General features: G+C 40.5%; 1 protein-coding gene and 1 long non-coding RNA gene across 5 annotated transcripts in view; both read right to left on the bottom strand.

Annotated features, from left to right (window-relative positions):
• Window positions 1-23,245, bottom strand: part of LOC308390015 — a 215,319-nt gene that overhangs the window by 9,274 nt on the left and 182,800 nt on the right. The window contains exon 1 of one of the 4 annotated variants that reach the window (XR_013970380.1): window positions 2,644-3,170. The exons of 1 other annotated variant lie outside the window; for it this stretch is intronic. This is a non-coding gene — a long non-coding RNA (uncharacterized lncRNA). Of the gene's footprint in view, window positions 1-1,564; window positions 2,491-2,643; window positions 3,171-23,245 lie in introns of those variants that run through there. 2 more of the 4 variants (XR_013970381.1, XR_013970382.1) reach the window with 2 other exon arrangements.
• Window positions 9,223-23,245, bottom strand: part of babam2 (BRISC and BRCA1 A complex member 2) — a 126,694-nt gene continuing 112,671 nt past the window's right edge. The window contains exons 9-12 of the mRNA XM_080871203.1: window positions 12,975-13,045; window positions 12,804-12,886; window positions 12,505-12,658; window positions 9,223-9,808 (exon numbers count right to left, since the gene is read on the bottom strand). Of these exons, the coding sequence (XP_080727329.1) occupies window positions 9,745-9,808; window positions 12,505-12,658; window positions 12,804-12,886; window positions 12,975-13,045 (372 nt within the window). The 3' untranslated portion in view covers window positions 9,223-9,744. The remainder of the gene's footprint in view (window positions 9,809-12,504; window positions 12,659-12,803; window positions 12,887-12,974; window positions 13,046-23,245) is intronic.

The following is a 23,245-nucleotide window of genomic DNA, read 5'->3' as shown; positions in this document are numbered from 1 at the left end:
CGAGCAAGTGTGTCGAAACAGCTAACAAAGTTATGACCAATCCCAACTGATCACCCTGTCTGATCCATCTATTAATTTCCCAATGTTTCTCCACCACTGAAATATTTAGCTTTACTTCTAAGGAAATCTGTGGTAATACCCAGGAGTTAGTGGGAGTGACCTTTATGTGATAAATTCTTCAGTAAGAACTAATTTATGTGATGAAACCAAGTGAAAAACAAAAAAGCCAAAGGAGATCTACCAAAAAAACCCCAAACTGCAGTTCCTCTAATAGCCACTTAAGGCTGACTCTAAAATTTTGAATTTTAAAGCGCCTCATTTTAATAACCACCAGAAGGCGATAACCATGGTTGCAGAAAGAGTCCTTGTTCTATCACATTTTATGGGGAAATAGCTTTCTGTAGGTTCAGTCACTCATTTTGAGTCATACTGAATTACGTGTTAGACATATTGTGTTTCAGAAGGCAGGATTATCCAAGAGCAACCACTCACCAACCAATGGATCAATACTAGAGATGGCACGATACCACTTTTTTATGTCCGATACCGATATCATAAATTTGAATATCTGCCGATACCGATATGAATCCGATAGTGTTTTTTAATCAACAAAACTGTTTTTTAAATATCTTGCTGCATTTTGTATAAGTTCATACTCAAGTTTAAAACAACAACTACACTAAAGCTATTCTGTTATACCTGTATGCAAAAAAAAATATTTCATAGTTCAGCAATACTGATCAATCTAATAAACTTAAACCTACACCATCCTCCCTATTCTGGTATTTTAAAGAGTACTTAGCATAAATATTAAGCAACCTAACTAATAGGGTTCCAACTCCCAGCAACAACAAAAATAAATAAATAAAAAATAGGGAACCACCCCTCACGCGCCACCTCATGATGCTTAATCGACGTAATCAACCTTAATTTGATGCAGTGTGAAAAAAAATGCACAGAAATCAATTATTTTTCAAGAAATATTAAATAGATTCAACATCTTTCTTCAACAAAATTGCAGACTGCACAGATGGTACCTTCCCAAAGGAAAAAGTACTATAGCTTACTAGGGTATATTAGACTTAATAGTTACTATATACAGTAATTGACTTCTATTCATTTTACATCAAATTAAAACTTTGGGTGTCAGATAATTATTTATTAAAAGCTAGACATTTTAAATGAGAATAAGAAAGAAAAGTATGTCTTTGTGCCCCCTTTTCCCTGTTAATGCCCTATCGGCCCCCCTGGCTAAACTTTGCTAGATCCGCCCCTGCACAGTTACCAGCGTCAGCTACGTAGAAAACGATCCTGGTGTAGAAAGTAATATTAAATACATTCTAACAACAGCTGATCAAGCTTAAACGTGCTGCTGTTGTTCAGCCGCTGGTTTCCTCTTTCTGGTGCAAAGTGGGCCAAAAGCAAACTAGAGACACGACTGGCGACAGAAAAGCCGATCAGCTGATCGTTAAGCAGTTTCATGATTGAAGTAGCAGCAAGAAGAGGCAGTCGTTTGTTAAGCTTAACGCAGGAATGCTTTACAAACATTCAGAGATGGACTTACACACTTGCTGTACTTCTCTCGGGGATAACTTTGTCGGAGATGAAATGCCGGGTTGCTAGCGAAGCTCCAAATGCTATCCAGACCATCGACAGGTCCTGCATGCCACAGCCGCTCTATCACGTGATGCATACTGCTCCGACGTGCTAACGTTCTGAGGTGAGTTACGGCGTGTTGCAAGTTTTGTGAGGTGCTTTCGTGATATTTAATGGATCGGATTACATTTTTTATTTTTCTCCGATATCCGATCCAGTAATTTAGGTCAGTATCGGACCGATACCGATACGTAATATCAGATCGGTCCATCTCTAATCAATACAGGCTTTTCCCTAGCAACTGGTGGCTAGCAGGAGCTTCTTACCAGTCTCTAGGCTTTTTTAAGGGGGCTTTAGCAAACTGTCAGCAACCTTCAACAACCCTTGAGGAGCCACCTAAGGTTGCCAAATGGATGCTGACAGGTCTCCAAATATGGGAAGGTCAGGCTATCTGATAACCCAGGCTTCAAAATGTCCATAACCATAGCTATGTCAGTCTTTTGAGCTATATAGGTGAAACCTGCAGTAGTTTTGAGAGCTGTAAATCTCCACTTTTTTAAAAATTTAAAGCTCTGGTTGAATACTGTCGATGTGTCAACCATATGACTTTGTAACTGGAGCTAAAAATGATGTCAAACACAGGCTGCAAACAAATGGCTCTCATGTGAAGTTTAAACCAAACAGCGAATGTGGCATTTCTGAGGTCTCAGTGCTATAGAAGTGCATTATGTTCAGGGGTATCATTTATCTTTATTAATAGATGTTAAGAAGATGAAGAAAAATCTTTTACATTTTATGCAAATCATAAGCAGAAACTGCAGCTGACATGACACCAAACTTCATCACGTGGCTGCATCACATCAGCTCAGGCTCAAAAGAAAACTTTCCCCCAACTCGTCAAGAAACATGCTCATCCCGTGTGCACTCTTCCAACTTATGGATATTTATTTTTCCGAGGGAGGGGAAGTGAAGGGAAGTGGGAGCGGGTGGCGGCTGTAGTTGTGGCGGTGGAGGAGGGATGAAGGAGCGTTGTCACATTACATGTACCTGTCTGTACGCGTCTTCACTCGTGGCTGTCATCTCACCTGACAGGTCTATCAGTGTCCACGGCTGATCAGGACGCGTCCCTCAGCCTGACAGGATGAACAGACAGCGCGGCAATCCAGACTGACAGCTCCTCAGGTAGCTGCTGGAGGAAGGGAGGTTTAAGATAGGAGGGAGATGGAGGAATCTGGGGGGTGAGGGGCAAGAGAAAAGCTGCAGAGCAAGAGGACTAAATAAAGAGTGTAAATAACCCGCCAGATGATGTCCACAAGAACATCAGCAGTGAAGCCTAACCCTAGATGGCATCAAAGAGGTTCAATCATCTTTCTTTACCTTTCTTTTTTCGGAATCTGATAATGAAGTGATTGAGGCTTTTAAATAAGAGGCTGCTGCCAAACGCTACCTTTAAAAACTCCATTAAGCCACAAAAATCCTCTCTCTGGGTGCCAGTTTGAGTATTTTTAAGCAAATTGAGTTTCATCTTTTACGACAATCATGCACGTTGAACCGAAGCCAAACAGCTCGCTGGGTAACGAGAGCTGCCTTCCAGAGAAAAAACACCTGCGGGATGTGCTTTGGTTAACCCATGAAAGCTTTAAATCAAATGCTTGTGATCACACCCAAGGGGAAATAAGGCCCCCCTCCTCTCTCCAGCACACCTCCCACTCTGTGCTTCCCACCCTTCTTGGGAAGAAAAAAAAATCAGTCTTTATCTTGTCAAAAGCCATCGAAAACAAGCCCTTCCAAACGCCCCAACAACACGGGGACGAGACAAAACGGGAAAACCTACAAGCTCCAGAGCGAAGACTCATTTGATCAGCTTAGCCACGCTCTCCTGGCTCCTCATGCACGAGGAGTAATTAGCAATTAACAATCAGGATTTAACTAGATCCAGTTATTATCTGTAACCCAAAAAAAGGTGGTGGGAAGGGGGGTATCTGCTGCTTTGACACGGGAGTGCATCAGAATTCCCCTGCTCCTCGAGTTTGATTAAAAAAAAAAAGAAAAAAAAGAGAAGGAGAAGAAGAAGAGTGAGGGACCCGAACTGTAATTCTCTCATTTTCACGACATCTCTGGGCCATTTTTTTCCCAAATTCCCAGATCAAACAGGCTGTAACAAAAGGCCCCAAATCCCCCTCCGCTCTCCTCCTCCTCCTGCTCTCTCTTTCCAAAATTAGTTAAGCCTCTCAGCTCCATCATCCTCAACATGGCTCGCATCAACAACCCTACGCTGCTTCGCAAATGCTGCATAGCCTCTGAAATCCACCCCGCCTCCCCTCTCCCCATTTCCTTCCAAATATGCTGAAGAGTTGTTGTTTTTTTTGGGGGGGGGGGAGAAAACTCCCCATATGTCACTCTGAATTTGGACTTACACACAAAACACAAAGTACCCCATAGTCACTACAGTTTTTTCACTGGGCTAACTGTGTGTCTTTTCTGGGGGTAAAATTTTAAGCCAAAAGTCTGCTGTTCAGAAAATGAAGGTGAACAACAAAGGCTGAGGCGAGGCTGACAGATTCCAGAAGAGGGGGGTAAACAGTCTCTCCTCTCCTGGTCTCTGACACACTCGGGCCTTTTGGACACTCCTCGCTTCCTTCTGATTACCTCAGCCCCGGCTGTTTACCATCGAGGGGATGATTCAGGGTTTTCAATCACTCTCGCACACTTTCCCTCCTCTTGTCTTATCACACTTTTGTCTGCCTCCGACGTACTTCTTCTGCTCTTCAAAAGTTTCTGGCGGCTCGCCCGACTTCTGAGGTGAAGCTGGGTGAGATACGCCGAGAGCAAAGGCTGGGTTGTTGCCCAAGAAGGTGCTCGTTGCTGAGCTTTAAGTGATCCTGTTTCACACACTTGTCAGTTCTCCAGGCTGGCAGGTCCTTAACTGCCTCCGAGCTAGCTGCTTATAGGGCTGCCACCAGTCCTGTTAATGTTAATCTAATGCTAATGTTTGCCAGCTCCCTCAAGCTGAGGACACCTGTTTCTGAACAGACAGGCCCCGCCCCCCTGCTTGATGCTCATTAACTTCCTCGCCACCATCAAGGCTGCAGTGCAGTCGGCGATTTATCTCACAAAATAGCATAAAAAATGACCGATCCGTCTTCAGTCATCGCCTTATATCAAAGTTTAGCCCGACAAAGCATGATCACAGCCAGACCACAAAAATAAATAAATAAAATGAAAACCAGCCTCATCAATTTAATCATCCCCCGTCCAAAGATTTCGAGCTAATTATTCCAGCCTTTAATTATTCCATCCGACTGCCATTGAGATCTCTTAAAGACGGCTGGATTAGTGGATTTGGAGCATTAGCTCGGAGGGTTGGCAGACCTCTGCACTGTGAATCAGGGGGCTGAGAAACACATCTTCAAAAGGTATGCCGAGCAGCACCTTTACAGGATCATTAACAGCGGATAAATCCACGTTAAGTTGCTTAAAAGCGTGTAAAGGTGAGCCATGTTTGGGAGCAGACACTTTTGAGGGAGGAGGCTAACTAAATGTGACTTAAGCACTGCGACAGTGACACAGTTTAAGCCACTTTGGAAGGAATTGTTTACTAGTTACTTAAAGGGCTTATGTCAGGTTGGGTCAACGTCAGCGGCTGAGGGGAAACTTCAAGAGTTGGGCGAGTTTACCTTTTGCACGGGCACGGTTGGGAATTGAGGGGAATGATGTAAGCTGCTAACGATTCAGCTAATTTTGTTTGAGCTAATGTAAGCCAGCAGGTTATTTGGCAGGGATGGGGTTCAAGCTCAGAGCCAAACCTGCACTGAGATTCAACACTATTGGAAAATCAATCGCTGCCTTTCGAGCTGTGACAGTCAAGTTAAACTAGCCTCCGCTCGTGCTCGTTAAAGATGCTCCCTGTCATGCTACTACCCCCCTCTGAACTCCATCTCAAACCCCCACCCATCAGCTCTCAGCTCTGCAAAACGAGAGCAGCTCCTCCCGCGGCTGAGATGTTCTGAAAGCTGGTCGGGAAAGGTTAGAGCAAGAAACATGGAGCGGGGCAGTGAAAAAGACAAAAAGAATCTTGCTTTTTAATTATTTTATTAAGAGCCTTGATGCTATTAAATGCCCCAGATACATTCACCCTATAGTTCTCAATTAGACTTGACAGTTGCTGCTTTACCAACAATAAATATAGCAAAGGGCTGCGCCTCAGGCCAGGAAGGACCCCTAACTATGACCCTCGTATTTAATGATGAAAACAAGCGAGCGCACACGCTGCCTCACTCAGGCACACACACACTCTCTCATCCTCTCTGTGCTGCGGCTCCATATTACACAAGCACACTGAGGGCCTGTAAAAAACAACAGCATCTGTGGGGGTTTGAAATGCACTGCAGATACCGAGGTGTACCACTGAACACATTTGGAGGGCAGAGAGTCATTTTGAACTAAAATAATGAACAACGCATTATTCAAGGTAGATTTTCTGTGCGCGTATTTGGACGCGAGGGGAAGAATGATGTCTCCGTGCCAGACCTGAAAATATCGATGATATTGTTGCTATGGGAAAGGCAAACACATGTGATGCATGTGCAACTGCATTTGATTAATTGGCTTTGATATGGACAGACACACTAAATCCTCTCCAGATTAGTACTGTGTTGTATATAAATTGTATTTGTGTGAGGCGAAAATAATGGTGAACTATTATTAAAGATAATATTGCTTTAGGTGATAATATTAATGTGCATACTCATTTGATTTGTACAGTGTTTCTTTTTATGGCATAGTTAAAATATGTAACAAATTTGCTCAGATGAACTTTTTCATCTAAAAAAAAGCCTGATCAATGTTATTAAATCCAAATGTAGCTACTTTTATATTAACAGTAGACTACTCCATATAAACTCAATCAAATCTAAATGAATTTACCACGTGACCCCCTCAGAATCAACTTTAGTATATTTAATTAATGAAGCTATGTAAAATTACGCTGGGAAAATCTAGTGACCCTCAAAGGGTGGGTTGAATTTCTGTCACTTTTTAATACACACCTTTTATTCAAGCATTTTTGAGCCCATATAACTTCTTAAATCGACATGAAAACGCACAAATCCATTTTAGACCCACTGACAAAAGACACATTTAATGTCTGTGATATAGAGTAATAGAAACAAATGTCAGTTAACCTCTGAAAGTTCACTTGAAATGCACTTTAGTCAGGTGGATCATCAGAAATCAGAACATGCAGGCTACCGGTTTCTGTTACTGTGTGTCACAGATAATAAACTGGAGCAGTTTTAGTGTTAAAACTATCTATCCCATGTTAACAATGCTCAAAGTTGGTTATAGAAAAAAAAATCAAACCAAACAAAAATCAGATTTTGCTTTAGACGTTGAGCTGCTGTAAAATGGATATGGTTGCAGTTTTTGTGTGTTTTACAGCTCATGTGAACATCTCTTGCACTTAAGACATAATGATACAGTATATATATATATATATATATGTGTGTGTATGTATGTATATGTATATATATATTAGGGGTGCAACGATATTCGTATCGATATTGAACCGTTCGATACAGTGCTTTCGGTTCGGTACGCATATGTATCGAACAATACAACATTTGTAATTTATTTTATCAATTTTCCTTCTGACGATGCTGTCTGTGTTGAGCGCTCAGTGAATCTGCGTTCGACTACTCCGCCTAGGCTGCACTGTCGAGCGCAGATCCACTGAGCGCTCAACACAGACAGCATAGTCAGAAGGAAGAGCGCAGGGCAAGCTAGCGAGACAGAAGTTAAGCTCTCCTTGCAACAGGCAAGTTGAACCTCATTCAGATCTGGCGTTTGGAATTATTTTGGTTTTCATGTGACGTATGACCCTGAAGGTAAGCGAGTCATGGACTAAAGTAAAACAGTATGTTGGATGTGCCATGCAATGCTCAATTACATTGGTGTGAACTAGTGTGTTAGCGCAGTTAGCTCGTTAACGTGTTGGCCGTCTAGCCCCATGCACGGAGCGATCGGCGGTAGCTCGTTAACGGAGATTTGCCGTGTTGTGGCGTTAAGGTCATTTCAACGAGATTAACCTGAAAGCACTAGTGGGAACACAACGAATATGAGTGCACATTTACGCCGACATCATCCTAGTGCAAAGACAAGTGGAAGCAGACAAAAAAAGCAAGCATGCTACTAACTTTAGCCGAGTCATTTAGACAGCTGTTAGCACATGATTCTCCTTATGCTGCTGAGAATATAGCCCAGAAGAAGCGGATAGTATAGCTTTTATTTTGGAAAGAGCCATTTCTCTGTAATAAACTCTCTTTTCCAAAGATGAGTGATTCCTCAATCAGATACAGGGCTTGCAATATCGCTAGCCCGACGTCCCGGAGCTAGCGATTTTTTCAGTCGGGCTACCAAAATCTATCTCTTCCCTGCCCGTCGGGCTATTGTAGGAAAAATATATGTCAATGCTTTTGCATTCTTTCAGAAATGTAGCTGGGTAATTATGTCATTGGCATCGGTGAGCCACTGTCAATATGTGACATATTGAAGTCGCGTTTGAATTTGCGCTTGTTTTTTTGCTTTCACTTTGCAATCGTGCGAACTATGTATAGAGAGCGACAGCACTGATCTGTGAGTGATGATAATTTGTGCACCAATTCCTCTGACATCGTCTTATTAATCGTTAGCTTACTATGCAAACTATGCAAATCGAATTTCCCAGAGGAACCCACCCGAGGGATTAATAAAGTTCTATCTAATCTAAAAAACATGACAAGTGAAATCTCCCGCAGCAAGCTTAAACATGTGAGAGGTTGATCGCGCAGAGAATCGCTGAGCTTATGTGAGTGCGTGTGTAAAAGCAGCAGGATATATATTTTAGTTCTGCTGAGCCAAATAAGACAGGTCAGGGTGAAGAAGTGACAGCCAAAGAAAAGCTTACCACAAAACGGAGAAGTTATGATAAATCAGACTATAAGGCAAAAAGAAAGTGCAGCTTTATGGTTTCATGGACAAAAGAATTTCTGTGGCTGCAATATGACGAGCTAAATAACCAGGGCTGCACATAAGTGGTCCGCAGGTGCGCATTCGCTGTCAAAATAAAAAACACGCACAAGGGTTAGGGTTAAATTTAAAAACTGTACTTTTGAGTTAAAATATATATTTATAATTTTAATAATTGACAAATTAAAAATGCATGAACAATTTTTGTATCGAAAAAATATCGAACCGTGACACCAAAGTATCGAACCGAACCGAATTGTGAATTTTGTGTATCGTTGCACCCCTAATATATATATATATATATATATGCTTTAACCCATGCTTTTGTACACTGAGGGTCTTGAGCTCATAACAATAGTATAATCTTCTATAATAGTATTCATAGTATGAAGGTAAAAAATATGAAACAGACAAAAGTCACTGCATAAAAAGGAGCTGGGGTCAGATGAGATGAACATGGAATGACCCTGACACACAATACTGCTGTAATCACGCCGTCTTAATGTCTACAATGCTCCTTAGTCTATTTTCCACTTCTTACGCTTTTGAATAAATAAAGTAAAAGGACAATTTCAAAGACGGGTGCTAATACTTTTCAAATGATAAAGCAATTACACACTGTCAGGAGGAACTTGTTTTATACTGCCAACATGTCAGACAAAGACTTTGTCACAGAAATCAAAAAGCATTTAAACAGTTAAAAGGCAAGTCACAGATCATTTAAACATCAATATTGGGGCCAAATTAGACAAACACGTGGCAAACGATCAGAAGACAAAGATACTCGTGTATACACATGTTCACATCTGGTGTCAGTGGCACAATGCAACAAATAATGTTTATTTAAATGGGTGGAACGGTTTGTACAAGTACAAGCTTGTCAGATTATTTCCAGTCAGTTTGGCATTTGTTTTCAAAATAAAGGCCTTTAATTGGATTGAATCATCAGCACAGCCAGTTTTTGGCCAACTAAACAGGAGATCGGCTACAATAAAAAGCGAAGGTACTGACTGAGAAGAATATTGTCATTATCACTCTGCTGCTGCAGCAAGTCTGTGCATACTACAGGTACACACTCACACACGCACGTGCACACACACTCCCACGGGCGACTCTCCAGGCATGTCATCAAGCCAGTCAGTGCTAGAGCTTCCCATTGGCAAAGGCTCCCTCCTGGAACTGAGGGATGAAGCTCTTGAAGTACGCCCTGGGAGACAGAGACATAATAAATTGTGACAATAATTATGTTTCAACTGCTTCAAAGCATCTGACAAATTCACTGGGTCAGTCCCAGCGTGCAGCAAAGTGCACATAAAAAGGAGAATGTTTTTATTGCCTGCAAACACAATTCAACATGAGAAACGACACTGTGCACCTCAAACTCTAAAGGGAGAAACAGGAGCAGTTTAAGGAACAGATCTTCTCCTGAATGACTTTCTAAAAGGAAGTCTCTCGACTATCAGCTTGTTCATGTCACTGGGGATTTAAGTTTTAGCTTAATAAGACCAATTCCTTATTTAACGTAAAGGGCACAGAGACATAACTTTTATTTCATTGGTCACTGGCCAATCAATTTGGAAACCCATCGTCAACCTGACTCTGACGACAAAGGTCAATTTTTCAGAGCTTCCATAGTAGCCAGTGGATATGTAAGCCTCTCGTTGAACTACAGCCTTATCTGTTTCCATTAATATTTCTTTTACAGTTTATTTTACAGGAGGAATTGTACCTGCACACAACCATATCCTGTCCAAACATGACCAGAAGGCTTCTATTGCCAAAAATATTGTTCCTTGCCAACAGATTCCACATATTCATATGCAGAGATCAGTTTACAGGGGCATAAAAATTGTGGAATCAGCAGTCAAATCTGATTAAAATCGCTTCACATGTTTGCACACCATCCTCTGACCTCCTCTGCTGCAACACAATTATTATCACTCACCTTGATTATTGATTTCAGAAAGTGGGCAAAGTCTTGAGGCGGCAAACTGGTTAAATGTAAGTACGTGGTGAGTAAAGACAGTGTTCTTCATAGCACACCGCTGTGCAGCACAGTTGAGATCGCGTCATCTGAATGTCACATCCTAGCAGATGCAATCATGGTGCACAACCTGTTGAAACAACAGCGAGCGTGCTCCTGCTCCTGATCCAACGAGCTGCCTTCAGGCTTAAAAACTGTGAACTCTTCAACTGAAAACTGCTCAGTTGTAGCCTTGAGATGGAGCTTTCAAAAGAACTTCACATTAATTTGAAACTGAAGCTGATGGTTGTTGTCTGCACCAGTTTAACGTCTGTGGTGAAATCGCATCTCTGAGGGGCACTTTCAGAGAGCAGTGCAAAAATAGCAGCCACACCAGAAGCTGTCTGGACATGCCCAAGAAGATAATCTTGAACAGGAGATCGGCCTAACTTAAATCAGTCAAGGTTTTTGATTCCCATGTGCCTATTCCAGGAAACTTTTTTTGTACGTTTGCCAGTTAACCTGCCAAATAGCTTTTTGTCGATGGGGGCGGGACAACAGTCAAGTCTCACACAGATTTTTATTCAGGATTCTTTGAATGCCACGTCTCTCCATGCAGCAGTATTGCTAAAAGGAGATGTAACAGTTCAGCTGTTCAAACAATTTCTGTTTGAAAATGATAACTGGGTTTATGCAGGAGAGTCTGTCTGCTGTATCACTGCAGAGGAGGAGTACACAGAGGCCTTTCCATTAACATGGATCTGAATAACACCCATAACCACTGAAACTATGCACAAAGTGGCATTTAAAACTGCTTAGAGGATGAACTGCAACTGTAATGTCACCAACAAAAAACTACACTAAGACTAAATCAATAGTTTAGCTTCCTAAATCAAAACAAACACCTGCATTGTCGATATACCTGAAGATGTGTGTCTGGAATGTTTACTTAACGCTGTCGGTGACTCTTGAGGAAGGTCAAGCTGTCTGTCACAATGACACCATCATTCAACCGGGTATCCAAAGACAAAAAGCCCACAAATATGAGACTCAGTGTCACGTCGAGTAGTTTTCCTTTAAAGAACCTTTGCTCAGCCAAGAGATTATGCGTTGCCTTCTGTTTTCAATATTTACAGTAGTTATTAACCTTTACCATACAAAGAGCAAACACTGCATTTACTCAAACAAGGTCAGGCTAGTTTATGTGTACTGAGGGTTGGGTCAAATCTGTATATCAATAGATGGTCTATATGCTGCACAGTCCATATGACAATGCGTCATAATACCATAGTTAAAGCTTTAACAACACTTTTGATAAATGAATGAAACAAGCTGACAGGGACTTTGAAGATAATGAAATGTAGATAATGACAGGAATGAAAAAGGCTGGATTTCATTACAAGGTAGAATAATAGGAATAAAGGGTCACAGCAAGAAAAAAAAAAACATCTTGGAAGGGTTTAAAATCCAGATTCAGGTTCAGATATTCTCTGAGATTAGTTTATATGACATGATAAGTCATACATTTCTGGGAACATTTTGAAACACTTTGAAATGAGAAAAAAAAATTTACTTAATACATAAATTAATAATTAATTTTCAAGTCAGGGGACAATGTACCATGTTTAACTTTACAGTGTCAGAATATCCAATTGTGTCTTGTCTTCCTTTTAAATTAACTGACTTAATTTCACAGAATATTGCATTTTTTAGCTATTTGATATCTGAGAATATCTGAGAAATTGTGTTTTTTTTTCTTTTTAAGAGTATTACACTCCCTTCCAAAAGTAATTTTTATATGACTTTTTCTGACTGTAAAGGGTCTAATATATTATTGTACGTCCACTGAGTTTCACCCCAACAGTGTATGAAATGTTCAACATATTCGCATAACATATAATTACAATAATGTGTATTTTTACGAGGCAGGTGCTACATACTTTGCCCTCTTTGCCATCTCGTTGCCATCCCAGCGTGGGCTGTAAGGATATGACTTCTGCACCTGAGAGTAGAGCTGACCGCTGTTAGTGAAGTGGTACACAGACTGGAAGGTGAGGGTGGGCTGGTCTCTGGGGAAGTACAGCGGGAGGTCCACTACAAAGTGCAGACACAGAAAAGAATGAATACCTGACGCTCCTCTTCTCTCTTTATTATTATGATGCCTTTACCTTGCAGTATACATCGCCCCGAGACAGCTGTTATTGTGAACTGGTGCTATATATAAAAAAAATTTAATTACCGTGCACTAAGAAGCAGAAATCTTTCCACATGAGTAGAAGGGTGAGTTTCGTGAATCCCTCAGCATCATACTCCACCACCCCCCTGTAACACATACACACCGATTACATTCATGTCTCCAGTAACAAATTGATGAGCGCCAGACACGTGCTGTGATCGCTTCATGACTCACGTTCCAAAGTGGCTGAGAAAAGCAGCGATGTATTCTCGCCTCTTGTGATAGCCTTGGATGACATACTGCACCTAGACAGGCCAAAGTGAAGGTTTTAGTACAGGAAAATACAGAAACAGCAAACTGTGTTTGAACATGAGCAGCAACTTATGAAGAGAAATGTTCAGAAGGGATTCAGTGGGCTCAATCAAAGCAGATAACCCTTATCTGACTCATCCTCTGCACAAAGAAAGAAAAAGAGCCTTTTCAAGATATTTTTTTCCAGCTTCACTTATGACCAGGGATGGCTGGGAAAGATAATCACATAAAGGGAAAGTCATATATATGTTACTGACATGCTTTAATTTAATTAAAGATGCATAATCACACAATTACGTCCATATAAGGCTTCAACCAGTCAACAACAAGTCAAAAAAACCTTCTACGCCAGCATCATTGGGGCAAAAAAAAAAAGATGTATTTTCACTTTAGACTCCATCTCAATGATGTTTTTTAGCAGAGATTAAATGTGCTTTTCCACTCTGAAAATTTTTTGCAGCTATTTCCTCTACTTAAGTTGTTAGAGGGCCCTGGAAAAAACAAGGTGACCCAAAAAGTGCAGAATTCCAGACGCCTTTATGTATTTTGGGCCTGTGTGCTTACAAGCAGGAAAATTATTATTTAAGTTTAATGAACTGTCAATTTACCAAATGATTTTACATTATAGGTTTTCTTTAGGCAGTTTTGGGGTCATTCTTCCTTAGTTAACAGCAGTTCATGACGACATCAATCAAAATCTGTAATCATTTAAATTAGGTTGCAAAACTCCGATCTGGGACCTCCCCACCTTTTTACACGTATACGTGGAAAGCTGGAGGTGGAGAGAGGAACAAGACCCCAGTATAGAACAAAATAGTCAAGAGGAAAAAAAGATGTGACGCTAATTAAGTGAAAAGGAGGAGCTGGGGTGGATGTGGGCTACAAAGCGGTTTGTAGTAGTCAGCACTTGTAAGATGTCTAAGAAGGAACTTAAATTGTGTGTCCTTTGTGATATTTCTCAATAGCGTAGTAGAATGGTAGTGTCTTAAAAATGAAACCCTGATAATTCTCTGTTAACTCTGTTACACAGACAGTTGGAGACACAATGGCCAAGTAGTCATTCCAGTTATACTTCTTTAAAGTCTACTTGAATTCTGCAGCAGGTAGTTACACAGCTAGTGCATTGTTATGTAAAGTGTTGGCAGATGGATCTGCAAATTCACAAAAAATTGGCAGGCACACGGACGTCTGCACAGACTCCTTGTATTCGCAGGTTGAAATCTAGGGAATTTAGATCACTTGGACCCAAGCTGACCCACTGACAATGGAAAATATAATCAAGGCCTGTGTTGATATGGGCTGTCATTGAGATCAGCCGATCTATTGGGAGTGTTGTTGAGCTCGACTTAGTGGTCTGCCTGAATGACCTCTGGGAATGCACCAGGCATGACTGCGGTGCATCCTGTCTGCAGTGGGCCCACTCAAGACAATGAGTACAATTAACCAAACGTGCCGTTCCACATTTCAGAAGTATCCCAGAAGCATCTTTGTGCTTTGTGTCACTTGACATGGCATCTGGTTTATTTTTGACAGGGGCTGAAGTTGCACAAGGCAGGTGAAGACAACAGGAAACCAGACACTTGAGCAGCATGACCAGAATCTGGTCATTTTTTTGAAATAAAAGATCCTGTGCAGGATAAATTCTGCTCCGGAAACACTCGTATTGTAATTTGAAGCTCTAATCGCTACGCCCAGCCGTAGCAGGATGTTCAAACCTTTCAGGCCGAAGCCCGAAAAAGCTTCAGAGCCATAAGCGTTAAAGGTTAGGAAAGAGAAAGTTGCTGCCATCAGTAGAAGATCAAAGTGAGATTTCTTTACTTCCTTCTAATCAGAGTTCTTAATCAGAGTGAATAACAGCCTAAACAACCAGTCAGCAGACTAGAAAATGAAGCCCCACAAATCTACATCCGTTTTAGTCACAGTAGCACTAGATGGCCTCTCAATTTTAGCCATCTGGGTAGCTCTGGAGAGCTTAGTGTGCCATGATGGGTGACCTTCTCAAAATAGCAGCGGCAGGTCGAGTTTTATTAACAGATACAGTCTGGTCCTGGCACCAAAACTGCGGTGTGGAAATGGCTCAAAAAATTCTCACATGCCCATATTTACACTGTAAGAGATTTTGTTGTAGTAATCACTCATCCTTTCCATACTGGGTGTGAAGAAATCCCTTCCCAAAGTGGGACAAAATCTACAGACCTCAATCTGTTAAAAATGCAACTGCTTAAGGCAGTTTAGACAACTATAAAATAACTTTTAAATCAATCTTCTAATCTGCTCAGTTTGCTTTCTGTTCGGTATGGACAGGAAGAATGATTAAAAGGATCATGGGTGTGTGACTACTGTTTTGAGATGATGCAAAAATGCATTTTAGGTGCTCTTTGGGATCCCAAAAGCAAAAATCATCCAGATTCTTTGATCTCTATGTGGCTGCTCTGCCAGGTGTTATTAGAAGTCAGGTAGGTTAAAACATGGGATATAAAGAAGATAATAATAATAATAATAATAATAATAATGATGATGATGATGATGATAATAATAATAATGATAAACTTTATTTATAAAGCCCACTAAAAAACCAAGGGCATACCAAGGTGCTTGACAAAAAATAAAATAAGATACACCAACAAAAAATAAAATACACCACCCTCTAACTGGAGTTTTTCTTAAAAAATAAACCAAAAAAGGTACAGTAATGCTTCAAGTCTGGATCTAAACAAAGTCAAAAAACTACTGTCAGCGATGTCTGGAGGGTTGGTGAAGCTGGACTTCAACAACTATGACCTAAGGCCTATGGTCAGGTGAATATTAAAAAAAAAAAGTGCCTAATAAAGAAATAAGAGGATAGCCATTAACATTTGGGTATATGTTTTGGATTCCCTGCTTCAAAAAAAGTCCTGATCTTGAGCTTAATGACCTCACTGATATCTTAGTTGGCCTAATAGTTTTTTGTGAAGCATTATTTGTTGAGTCTGTAGCTTGAGGTGCATAGAATGACCAATAGATTTTGGGGCTCATGTTTATTAAGATGCGCAGAAACCAACATAAGGCTGTTTCATCATCACTTGACTGGTAGATAAACATTCAACCTCAGCCATAACCTGTTTTCAACACTTATTAGCAACATCGTTTTTATTGCTTCCAGTCTTATCACTTACATTAACTGCATTTGGCATTGGACTGTTCAGAGCAGCCAGAACATAAACAATGCCGTGGCAGAGAAAGACCAACATTAAGAAAAGCGAACGTGTTATTTGCTCTGAGCAAAAAAGTAATATTACACGCAGTCTTTGTACAAGAGTATTGAAATGTCACAGAAGTCTTCAGCTTACCACTTGAGAACTAAATAAGCCGTTGTTAACAGCTCTCTGCCATAGAGAGTTTGACATAGTCTGTCAAACGTAACAAGAAAAAACCCTCAACAATTTCCTCATTCTAGTCTCCATTTTTATATACCGTAATTGTCGGGCTATAAGCCGCTACTTTTTGCACAAGCTTTGAACCCTGCGGCTTTTAGTCAGGTGCGGCTTTTCTATGGATTGTCCATGATTTTTGTGATATCGTAAGACGATTTGTTTTGTTTGTTCCGCTGTTGTACGGCACTACGTTGCCTGGCGGAAGGATCGGGGTTCAAGAGTGGTATGTTGGTCACATGTCCATCCGCCAGGCAACATAGTGCCGTACAAGTAGCGCGAAAAACAAACTTCAAAGTAGCGCTACGCGTTCAGCGGGAGTCGTGGATGATGAGCGGCGATAAACTTGCGAAAAGCAAGTTGTGCTCAACTCTACCGGTGGATTCTGACAGCGTGGAAAAGTGTGCAAACATCCACGATCACCAACGGATTTCGAAGGGCTGGACTGCTGCATGATGAAGAGGAGGACACCGCCACGGCCCTTCAGAGGGTGTTCGACTCCGACACTGACAATGACAATGAGGATTATCTTTGGTTTTGAAAGTGACAACGAAGGAAAGAAGCTGAGAGTGGATGACGAAGCCATCCTGAGCCTGTTCGTTTCCGACACTGGAGAAGAGGACTTTGGTGGTTTTAGTGCGCAGGAAGATGGTGGTGAATGACTGACTTTTCTTCTTGTTAAAGCCGTGTCACTGCACCTGAGCCTAAAAGGTAGTCCGAATCTATTTTTCTGGTGTGCTGTAGGTTACTGTTATGTACTACATTTGTTACTCATTTATGAAGCACAGCACATGTGCAAATATGTACCCATAACTTGTTTTTCAAAATATTAATAAAAGGGGTGTGTCTCCAAACAGCCATCTCTTTCCTGACAATTCGCTTTGTGCATATTCTCTTACATATGATAAGTCAATATTGAAACACCTGCGGCTTTTAGTCAGGTGCGGCTAATGTATGTACAAAACAGGATTTTCCCCTGATTTTAGCTTGTGCGGCTAATATTCAGGTGCGCTTTGTAGTCTGGGAAATACGGTAATGTGACGTTCTTTTCCTGACTAAACAGCCTTTTCTGTTTTTCATATAAAATGCTGCAGTGCTCACTTTAAGGCTAATTGTGTGACATATTTCAGACTCTGTGCTGTGAAACAGTGCTTCTAGATAGTGAATGCTGTTATTTCTTCTGTGTTAATACTGCATTACTGAAAAAACGTTTTCAATATTTGTTTTAAATCCATTTCTTAGAACGTCACCTTAATCTCTCAGAAAAGCCCAAACATATTCTGTGAATCGTTTTCAGTTTTGGTTGACTGCTTTTAGTCAATAGAGGGATTGGCAATTTGTTTACTGAACATAAATGGACTCACTTGTACACCACAGGAGTGGTTTAATTTACCACATTCTCAAGCCAGTGATCTCAGAACACACAAACATTGTATGCACAAAATGCTGCAACTGACTGACGTTCACTGAGGGAGTGGTACTGGCATGCTGGATTCTGGCATGTGTGCCCGAGCTGTTGCTGCAGCCTTGCCCACGATAGCACCATCTCTTATCTGCTTCCACTTGGTGGAAACCTGATTGCACAGAGGTACTGAGACGAGATGCTCCAACTGTACTTGCGGCATCACTCCGCCTAGCAGCTGTTTCAGCTTGACAATGCCCACCCCCGCACTGCCAAAGTAGTGCTGGCCGTCCTGGAATCAGGACCAAATCCAGACACTTCCTTGGCTAGCATTTAGTCTCAAAATGTCTCCTACTGAACATGCCTGGGACATGTTAGGTCAATGTATTCATCAGAGGCAGCCACAATTAATGACCGTGGCACAGCTGCAGGCTGCACTCATCCAGGAATGGAGAGCAATTACTGTGGAGTCCATGCCTAAACAGGTGACAGGTGCTTCCAACATGGCCAGAGGAGGTCATACCTCATATTAAACATCTTGTCTGCACATTTATTGTAGTGTAGGTCGATAAATCTTGTTCAAACGTAAGTTTCTGTTTTTTTTAGCTAGTATATTTTTGAAGGGTGAACCAAAACAATTATTATTACGCGAGGTTGTATCGGTATCAGTAAAATCTGACGACTAAAAAAAGTCAACCAATTACTCGTCTCAACCCTAAGCAGTCAAAAGCCTGTAGTAAAAGTGCATGGTTCCTTTGAGGACAGGATGTATCATGATTAAGCTGGAGATGGTGTTATCCACTGCTACTGAATATTTGTGATTACTCATCAACGTTGTATGAATGACAACGTTTTGTGAAAGTAGTAATCTTTCAAACACACAGTGGTATGTGTGTGATCTCTGTAAGAACTCATAAAGACAGGCACACATTGTGACTCAGCCTCCTGTTCGATTATGTTTACATGAAACGGTGGAGGCGGCAATTTAGCTTTCTCAAAAGCTGCAAGGCCACATACTCAATAAGCTGTTTATGTAGTTACACTGTGTGTGTGTGTGTTTTAAGGGAAGTGTGGATCACTGCACTTTCACACCCATACTGAGAAAGGATTTCCTGCCCCCACTCAATGTACGACTCGCAGCCAAGTCGTTCCATTGGCTGCCTGGAGGTTTGAGTGATGCAAGAAAGGTGATCTTGTTTTGCAGGTATTCAAACCTGCCCGCACCCATGACACCCGCACATCCATTTATTGTGTTTGTGCAGGTGTCTGTGGGGAGAGTGATGCAATAACGCCGGAAGTGCTTATTGCAGCATTATTAAGAAATCACTTCTCTGCCTGTCACACATTCACACCACCCCCAGCTTTCTTAAAGTGTGACTGATCTGATATTTGACTGCAAATTGATTTTGAACATCAATGACTTTTGATTCCCCAAGTTCCACAAGTAGATCTAAATATACACACACAAATACTTATTTACAAACCGCTGTTATTACAGCTAACATAAAACTAGATGTGAAAGCCTGTAAACTACACAAGAAATGCCAATTGGGTGAGCCAAATTTGCCAACATAGCCAGCCTGATAAGGCTCATTTTTAATCTTTGTTTTTACACTGTGATTCGGGTTTTTGTGGTTGTATTGCATTACATTAGGCTACTGTTCTGAACTTCTTAGGTCTTACCATCTGACAAATATCACCCATGGCCCAATAATAGAAATAAAAACTGAAACAGTTAAAACTAGACTAAATGTAATATTTTTATACAAAAACTAAATTAAAATGGGCTAAACCACAATAGGAAACTACATGAAACAGGAGAAAAACCCCACTACCAACCAACCTACAGCAAAATAGCTTAAAGATGAATAAATACACAGTTTGATAAAACAATATATAAAAATCTAAGAAAAATTTAATGAGCGCAAAAATGAAACACAAAGTATCCAAAACAGGTCTGGCAAACTGGAAATTGGGAAACCTTTTGTCCTGGGATTCACATGGATGTTACTTTGACTAGATTACCCTCCTACATATTGCTGTCGACCAAGCAATGCTACCCCCCACGGCAGTGGTCTCTCTCAGCAAGACTCTCCTCATTGTAAAAACTGCTAGAGAAGTCCATGAGAAACATGACAAGTGTTCATCCAGCCTTAAACTATCCACTGAGCATCCACAATTACCACTCCCAAACCATGGCGGCCTACCGCATAACCCCACAGGCCAACTACAACAATAAAAGGTGCACATAAAAAATGATCACTTGAAGGCAATACACCCATATGCATTAATTTCCACTTAGGAATAATTAAGATCTGATTATGATGTGTCAGTGACAGAAATAAGTGCACACAATTTATAAAAACGTGTCCACATATTAGAAATATCGTGACTCACTCTTGAATTTGCCGTCTACTCAAGCTGCTGGGAAATGTACTCGCACAGCTCATTTCTTTCTTCTTCGTATAAAGTGAAGAAGTCACTGTGTAGATTAATCAGCCTGATGATTCATGCGATGGGCACTCTCTGGGCTAGTGCTACCGCCACTGTTTCAGTGTTAATACAGTTTTATTGGGACTGAAGCACTGATGTTTACGTTCACATTCATCCTGTGCCTGAAAGTTACGCTTCGCCAATGTCTAAAATGTAAAAGTTTGTATATGAAACCTTTTCAAGTATCACTTACACGTTTTAGGACTATCAATCAATAAATGTGATTAAAAAAAATGGAATTTATTTATTTTTTTGTTACTTTTTTTTTTTTTGATACAGTCATAGTTGACTGAAAGAAATATTGACAGTTGCCAATATTTCCAGAGGGGGACATTCCAGACAATTCACCCGTTTCATTGTGGAATGCTAAGGAATCAGTAAAAAAAAACCCAAGAGCTACATATATTACTCATAGAATACATAAGCAAATGCCCACAAACCTAAACCAACTAAAGTGAAATTGTAAAGAACACCAAAATTGAACCTCAACACTATGAGAAACTAATAAAGTCATTAAGGAAACCGTTACCTCAAGTTTTTACTTCTAAAGTTAGTCATACAACCTACTGAACCATGGGGTGTACTTAGTTTTCCCACGCAATGCTTCTTTAGCTTATGTTACATAAACAATGATATAGTGTAAAATATCAATATGCTGCTGTCCATCTGAGGTTGTATTTAAATTATTTTAAGACTCGAGATTCTTTCTATTATGTCCTGATATGTAAAACCTAAGAAATGAAAGAAGGTGTATTTTTCTTTCATTTTTAATTCAAGAACATTGAAGATGACGAAGCACAGGGTGCAGTATGGTGTGGAGGCTGACAGTATATAGCAGCCATTAATGTGTGTTGTAATCATGACCCTGTTAACATATATGTTGAAACAGCATGCAATAGATGTGAACAGGCCCTTTTTCAGAAACACAAGTGCTCTCACAAGAGACGAACAATGATCTTTAACACGTAAAGAGACACCTGAAAAATGGGGAGTGGAGCTGAAGCAGACACTCGAAACATTTTATTACACATTTCCATAATTAGATACTCTGTGTCAGTCTCTCAATCTAATTATCACCATCGTGTCAAAAAATACGAACAGCAACTAAAGATTATCTTATTGAAATTGATTGAGTTAATCACACGTATACATTTCACAGAGCCTATTAGGCTCAGCAGTGGATTTTCATGAGCAATATTTTGAGCGGTGCAGACACCAGGTGCTGGCATCAACCAGCGGAATCAGCTGTCACACTCACAGCTGAGGTATGTGACAGTATAGCTCTGTCGATACAATCCTCACATCTGGAATAAGTGGGAGTAAATAAGTGATGTGTTAAAAACATAAAATGACTGCACAGCTTGCCCTTGAAAAGACTGTTCTAACATCTCAGCTTCTCACAATGTATTTTTTTCCCTTTACCATGATTGTTGGCTTCAGTTAAAAAAAGTGGAAAACATTTACAGACAATATATATAAATTGTGCTTTGTGTCTCTGCTATCAACTTCAGCCCATTTTGAATAAGACACAGCTCTGTTTTCTAGTCACAAAGTGGTTGTTGGAAAAACAATGCTCGTATTGACTTGTGTTTTGGAATTGGGTGCTTTTTTCACCAATAACATTTTCTTATCTCTTATGCCTCTTTCCTCCACTGCTCCCGTGTTTTATGGCATTCCGCAGGGATCTATTCTGGGTCCCCCTTTACTTTTAATCCTTTCATTTATCTAAAATTGTTCACCTGATCCCTTCAGAATCAAGTGATTTTTAATGAAGCCATATAACATTTTATGTTAGTTTTATTTGATGTTTGAAGAAAATAACACTTACACACTGCATTTGAACAGATTTAAATGTGTTCAAATAATGAATAAAAAGTGATATCTGTGGAAGAGCTAACAAGATTCTTCTTTGCCATAAAATAACAAACTAATAATAAAATATTAGATGTGAACTTATTAAAATTAGAACACAGCCTTCTTGGACAGTCTGTACAGTTAGCTGCATGGAAAGCCATATTATATGTCAGATTATTCCATTAAAATGTTTCAAAATGCGGTGCTAGAATGAACAGGGTCAAGGTGTCAGTTCATTTACTCCAATTAACTGAAGCAGAGAGCTACCATCTACAGCTACCTGTGTCTGCAGCCTATATGTTGTATAATTATAGGATTTTAACATGTGAATAATTTAAATATTCAGTTGTTATGATGGGAAAATTAACTATACACTATACTAAAAGCGCTTTAGTACCAGGCTGTAAACTTGTTTACTGTTGTTCTTTAGTGTATTTTAGAGGAATTGCAGTTTCACACTGGCTTTATTTTTTGGCTTCAGAAGGTCGCTGCTTGGGTAAAGTAAAGCAGCAAATGTCTTGCCCTAAGTCCTTTTAAACTTGCTTTCTAAAAAAGGGATAACTACATTATGAATAAGACTCCATTTCCAAGCAAAGGCTGTGACCTCTTTCAGGGAAGTGGGATGGGCGGCCGTGACTTAAACAACTGAAGACATGGGGGTCATCAAAGGATGTAAACGTTCCAGATAGTATGCTGGTGAGATTCCAGGTGAACAGGAAGAGATAGAGGGTATGCCTGTGTGCATTATTTGTGCGCTTGTCTGAGAGGCTGTGGGGGGATGGGCATTTGCCTTGAGGGAAGTGGCATTACATCGCGTCCACGCTGCATATCTACTTGTCAACCTGCGGAGGCCAAGGAGCCCTCAGACAGCCTATGGAGGTTGGCCAGTACGCCCACGCTGGCAGATGCCAGACACACGTGCATGAACACACACACATGCACACACATGTACACACAGCTTGACATCAGTGGATGAATGCTTTGCTGCACTAAGCCTTGCAAATATGCAATAAATGAGTCATATACCTGTCACA

This window comes from Rhamphochromis sp. 'chilingali', assembly GCF_963969265.1.
Source record: "Rhamphochromis sp. 'chilingali' genome assembly, chromosome: 21".
In the NCBI taxonomy this organism is placed as follows: Eukaryota; Metazoa; Chordata; class Actinopteri; order Cichliformes; family Cichlidae; genus Rhamphochromis; species Rhamphochromis sp. 'chilingali'.
Note: the sequence above shows the minus strand (reverse complement) of the source record. Positions and strands in the feature narration are given on the sequence as shown.